This window comes from Nicotiana attenuata, chromosome 6 (genome assembly GCF_001879085.1).
Source record: "Nicotiana attenuata strain UT chromosome 6, NIATTr2, whole genome shotgun sequence".
NCBI classification, from domain to species: Eukaryota; Viridiplantae; Streptophyta; class Magnoliopsida; order Solanales; family Solanaceae; genus Nicotiana; species Nicotiana attenuata.
In genome coordinates this window covers 70257846-70264127 of record NC_031994.1, presented here as the reverse complement: position 1 = coordinate 70264127, position 6282 = coordinate 70257846, and the positions used below count along the sequence as shown (strand labels likewise).

Sequence of the window (6282 nt, the reverse complement as noted above, 5' to 3'; positions counted from 1 at the left end):
AAAGCGTCGGCGCTCGCGGAGAGTAGTCATAGTCCTTGACTGGGATCCACCTCAGAATGGGTCCCGTTCTTCGAAATACGTAATCAAGTAGATATATAATGTCCTACTCAAAGCTGAGTCATTTTGGGCCCTACCATCACCAAAATACTGCCAACTAATTACCGCAACAACAATTATTATACCGTTTGTAATCCCAATTAAATTAGGATTAGCTAGATTAATTTTTATTATTCACGTCGACTTAATTTAGAAAAAAAACTCACACTTCCGTAGTAGTAAAAGTTCATCATATTTTTATTGACATCAAGAGCAATTTTTGGGGAATCTCTAAAATATAACATAGTGTAAAAAATAGTACTAGTAATACTTTATCATATATACACAATATAAATTACGACAAATATTGTTCAACTTATCACCCTTGATTACATGTTGCTCGCCACTTTGATATATGAATCTCCATGAAATCAAAACACATTTGTCAAATATTACATTTAGAGTACACGTACTAATATGACTGACAACTAATTACTTGTCAGCCTAATTCGATGAATAATAAATTTGTTTTGTTTGTGCAAAAAAAAAAAGAAAATTAAATGGAGTTCCATACCTACTTGCATGGGCAGCCCCACATATTGCAACTTGCTCTGGCTTTTTCATAATACTGTTACAGAGGAAGAAGGTAAGGCCTAAGGGGGTGGAGATTTGTATGTAGTGACATTGTTGTTTCTACTGGATACAGTTTAGCCATGTGTTTTTATCCTCGTAACGTAATCCTAACACTTGGAAAAAATGAATACAATATAATAAAAAACAGAAAAATAGTTGGGGAGTTGAAACAAGTTTGAGAGATTTTCAGGGAAGGACTCAAGACGTCCGAAATCTCAGGGAAGGACTTTCCGGCAGTTATAAATACTGTCTTTCTTTTAACCTAAAAATGCCACCGCCTATTTTCCTTCCTTTGCTTTCTCTATTGTCCCTCTTTGATTTTTATTTTTTATCTTTTATTATCAATTACTCCTATCAAAGTTTAGATTTAGGTCCTTGTGTTTTGGTTTGTGGGTTGCCTCTATCTTTCATTCACCATGACTATCCTCATTGAACAGCCTCAGTTTGGTATAGATTTCTCTCTTTGCTTTTTAATTTTTTGATAATATATAGTATTTTCCTTTTGAAGAAAGAAATACTAGTATTTTCTTTTTTCGTTCTTCAAAATCTATATTTTTGTTCATAAACAATTTTCCACAGAGATCCAAGCAGAGGAAAAGAAGATATACGACAATGAAAAGGAATTGGTATTGGATGGTGGATTTGCGGTGCCTGAAACCAATGCGTTTGGCCATAACTTTAGGTTATTGTCTTACTTTTGCGGTTTATTTTCTTAAGCTCTTATTAATCTTTGCTTTGAAATATCATATGCAAAAAAGAAAAATAAAAATCCACAGGTAAAATGTTTGTGGATTTGGGACAATACTCATAAATCAGAACCCCTACTATGTTTAACCGGAACACCAAAAAACATCCAAAGACGTCATACTAATTCCAGATTTGTACTAATTAATCATTTGATTAATTGTAAATACCAAGACAAGATTTATTGATATGAAAACATAGCTCAGAATTTGGAAAATTGAAGGGGAAAAAACATGGCTCTGTTACTTCGTCCGCTCCAATTTATGTGAACATGTTTGACTGGGCACGGAGTTTAAGAAATATGAAAACTTTTAAAATTTGTGGTCCTAAACACCTCAAAAAGAGGTCCAGATTATTTGTGTGGTTATAAAAGCTTTTCGTTAAGGATAGAATTGAAAGTTTAAATTAAAATATTTCTAAATAAGAAAGGGATCATTCTTTTTGAAACGGACAGATAGGTTCACATAAACGGGAACGGAGGGAGTATTAGCCCAAGACAGGATTTGCTAAAATGCTTGTTATCGTAGTTGTCTGTGACAAGAACTAAATAGTCCTTTAGATTTAGTGCAATTTTCCTAACCAAATGAAGTTTTGAATAAATAAACCAACAGCCTATCTCTAAATTTTCTTTTTATTTTATTAATTTTTCTTTTTTCGGAGAAAATAAGGAAAAGAACTTGATTTGTAGATGTGTGTTTTTTTTTTTATGGGGCAAAAATTGACAAATTGGGAATATTTCAAACAGGGACTACACTGTAGAAAGTGCAAGGCAAGAAGGGGTAGAAACATTTTACAAGATCAATCACCTAAATCAGACCTATGATTATGTAAGTAACTCAATCTAACTTTCATTGTGTTTATAAACTGTGTATCAGCTTCATTTGTTTTTCCAACTTTTTTATTTCGTTTGAATTAACTTTGATCCTGATGTGTTTAAGGTAAAGAAGATGAGGGAAAAATATGCAAAATGTGATAAGGCAGAAATGAGCATCTGGGAATGTTGCGAACTACTCAACGATGTGGTCGATGACAGTGACCCTGATTTGGACGAACCTCAAATTCAACACTTGTTACAAAGTGCTGAAGCCATTAGGAAAGACTATCCTGATGAAGATTGGCTCCATTTGACTGCCCTTATTCATGGTACTAATTCACTTAACACAAAAATAATTTTAATTAATCCAATACTCTACTCATTTCATATTCAGTATTATAATCGGAGGTGGTACCAAGATTTAAAATTTATGTGTTCGGGACAGAGACGGATCTAAAATTTGTAGTACATGATTGCACTACTGAAAAAAGGAGGAAAAAATGTACTAAGTGGGACTTGATCCCTATTTCTCTTGGTAAATAATTCAACATTCAACCAAGTGTACCATTTATCCTTCTTGGACCATAGGTGCCAACCATTAATACTATTACCAATTTTAGAAAATATGTACAGTCAAACCTTTCCATAACAGCCTCGTTTGTTCCGAATATTTTTGGATGTTATAGCGAAATGCTGTTATAGAGAACATATATTATAACATAACATAGAAATTGGTTCCAAAAAAGCTTGGCTTCTATAGTGAAGTGTTGTTATATAGTGATGCTGTTATAGAGAGGTTTGACTGTACATAAAATATTTAATTTTGCGGGGAGACCATGAGTTCACATGCCCCATAATCTCTCTTATAAATTTGCCCCTGGTTCAGGATCTTAATTTTTTCGGTTACTGAGTTCTAAGTTAATAATTTATACATATTTAGTTGATTTTAAAAATTTTTGTTGTATTAAAATTAAATGAATTAAGATTCATGTACTATTTTTTTGTTCTATAAGATCTGGGAAAAGTTCTGCTTCTTCCTAGCTTTGGAGAGCTTCCTCAATGGGCTGTTGTTGGTGACACATATCCTGTTGGCTGTGCTTTCAATGACTCTATTGTCCACTCCAAGGTTTCTTTTTCACTATATAAAAACGCATTTGAATTTTGGTTAAGTGTTATTTTTTCCCTAAAGAATAATTTTGACTATTTTGGTTGTTGAAGTATTTTAAGGAAAATCCTGACTACAATAATCCAGCTTACAACTCCAAATATGGAGTTTACTCAGAGGGTTGTGGACTAGACAAGGTTATGATGTCATGGGGACATGATGATTATATGTATTTGGTATATTCTTTATACCAGAATCCTTTTAATTAATCCCAATATTTGAAGATTGTATAACGTAGACTAAGATACAATAGTCATTATTAGATTGTGCGTGATTTAATTAATAGTCTTATTCACGTGCAGGTTGCAAAGGAGAATGGGACAACATTGCCATCAGCTGGTCTTTTCATCATTAGATACCATTCATTTTACGGTACGTGAAAGAAAAATAAAAAAAGAAAATCTAGGATTGAGACACGTGAAATTTTTGAAAAAATTCATTTAGAGATTTACTACCGACTAATTAATGTTGATGGGATTTGTTTAATCTTGCAGCCCTGCATAGATCTGGAGCTTACAAGCACCTAATGAATGAGGAAGATAAGGAAAATCTCAAGTGGCTTCATATTTTTAAGTAAGATTACATTTTGTTAATTCATCATTAAATCTATTAATTATTATGCTTAGTGCCTGATTATTACTATACTGCGTGTGCAGCAAATACGACTTATACAGCAAAAGCAAAGTTTTGGTTGACGTGGAAGAGGTCAAGCCTTACTACATGTCTCTCATTGAAAAGGTGAGTACAACTTTTGCTGCCTCTTAGGTGTAACATTTCGTTACATTCCATTTGCAAAAATTACATGTTCAACTAATTCGGATTCGAATTCAATAGGCCTCTTGGCTAACACATAATTTTCTGATTTTCTAACTGATTTGCATGTTATATCTTGCAGTATTTCCCGGCGAAGCTAAAATGGTGAGGAGCTGAATTTATGGAAAAAAACATATGGAAGAGCTGACAAAATTAATGAGAAAATACTAAAGATGTGATGGTATAGTAGAGGAGTAACGAGGACTGTATAACTCTATCGTTGAGTGGAATTGTTTGTTTTATCTATCTATCTATTTATCTTTCTGTCTTTTTAAATGTTTTGGGCAGGGTAAATATGGTCTGGCTATGGAATAAAGTTGTTATTTAAATTTTAATTGTTCTTCGATATGTTTCCACATCAATGACCTTTGCTATTGATTGCAACTGCTTTCTCTTTAAAAATGAAACATACGAAAAATAAGGATAAAGACAAGTTGAAGACCTAATTTTAGTTTATTAATTTCTTACAAATCATTGCTCATCATGAGCAATAGTTACACTATAAATCTTGAACACAGTGCAGTGAAGAAAAGGAAAGATATTATTAGTCCTAGTTAATTACATAGTTCTTGCTATATTGCTTTTAAGAGATCGTTTGGTAGCTGGTTAGAAGAAAGGTTATTCATGTATAAGGGGTAACATAACTTATACCATGTTTGGTAGGCAATAGTTATTTTGTATAAAATTCTGCATAACTAATACCATGTTTGGTTGACATTTTTCAATTATGCATAAATAATACATGTATAAGTTATGAGTCAATCTGTGTATTATTTTATGCGGGGTAGAAGATGGAATAACTAATACATGTATTAGTAATACATGGATAAAATACTGAAATGACAAATTTACCCCTATCACTTTACACATAAGGCTTCCTTATTTCTCTGCCAACCCGTCAACAGGTTTCACTTGCTTCACTTGCCAACTATATACCTCGTCTTCTCTCATTTTTAAAGAACAAACTAGCAAAAGCAAACTGGAGAAGCCACTAGAAAATGGAAATATCAAAACTAAGAAGTGAAAATCAAATATGTCTAAACTTCACATAGTTCAGTAGTATGACGAAGAGTGAAAGTAACATCCAAAGTTCCTAACTAAATTGTTTCCTACATAAATGGAAAGAGAGAAAAAACATTGCAAAAGAAGGCCAGGGGTATAGTTGTAAACAAGCATTTTACTTTAAAATTTATATAATGTATATCAATTTCTAATACAACAAACCAAACATTCAAAAAAATAATCTCTGCATAACTAATACCTGCATAACTAATCCCTGCATTACTTATCCCTGCATAACTAATCCCTGCATAACTAATACATGTATAACTAATACCTGCATAACTCTAACCGGCAACCAAACGACCCCTAAGTACAAACTGTGTGGTCACACACGCTCAAGAGCAAGTGAAGGTAATGTTTTGATTAAAAAAATATTTAAGCTATAAAAAACAATAACAATAAAGTAAAAAAGAAAACAAAAAGAAATTTCCCAACCCCTCCGGTCTTCTTCTTCTTTTCCGCCCATTCTTCCCGTCGTGAACCTCCCCTCCCCTCCTCTGCATCCTTCATTTTTACCGATATCCCACCACCACTAACCAGCTTTCCACCTTCATTGTTCCTATCCGTCTGATTCAAAAAGAAATAAATTAGAAATTGTAAATAAACACACAATACTACTGCTTAAATTTTCTATCCTCAACTGCTTGTTTCATACCCAATTTAGAGTTAATGCTAAAGTTATTCCTGTAAGGACAAAAGGCAGAAAGGTCAAAACTTGTGGATAATCCAGAGAAGAACAATCTTCAATAGAGGGGAAGCCTAAAAAATATTCAAAAATTTTAAATGATAAAAGAGTTACAACAGTCCAACCCAAAATTAGAATTTTAAATCTGAAACTTAAGGCAAATCTTACTAAACAATACCATTTCAACCATCAATATCAAGAAAAACAATTGTCCATAACATTATATACAAAAAAGGTAAAATATTACATGATAAAAATTTTGATTCCGGACTTAATAGAAGGTAACTAAACCAATCAACATAATTAAAAAATAACAGCAAGACACACTCC

At 32.6% G+C, this 6282-nt stretch overlaps 1 protein-coding gene across 1 annotated transcript; it reads left to right on the top strand.

Moving 5' to 3' along the window:
* LOC109227168 (inositol oxygenase 1-like) lies at nt 833-4551 on the top strand. Its single transcript, XM_019392221.1, has 10 exons — nt 833-1116; nt 1249-1351; nt 2159-2240; nt 2352-2556; nt 3241-3353; nt 3446-3568; nt 3695-3764; nt 3887-3965; nt 4049-4130; nt 4288-4551. The coding sequence occupies exons 1-10, from the start codon at nt 1086-1088 to the stop codon at nt 4312-4314; spliced, it is 915 nt and encodes a 304-aa protein (XP_019247766.1). The 5' UTR covers nt 833-1085; the 3' UTR covers nt 4315-4551.

Bases quoted from the DNA above. Each gene is read 5' to 3' on its own strand.
- LOC109227168 (XM_019392221.1), top strand. From the start codon at position 1,086: ATGACTATCCTCATTGAACAGCCTCAGTTTG. The intron at 2,557-3,240 runs GTACTAATTCAC...TTGTTCTATAAG, and splicing joins TTTGACTGCCCTTATTCATG to ATCTGGGAAAAGTTCTGCTT. The intron at 3,966-4,048 runs GTAAGATTACAT...CTGCGTGTGCAG, and splicing joins AAGTGGCTTCATATTTTTAA to CAAATACGACTTATACAGCA.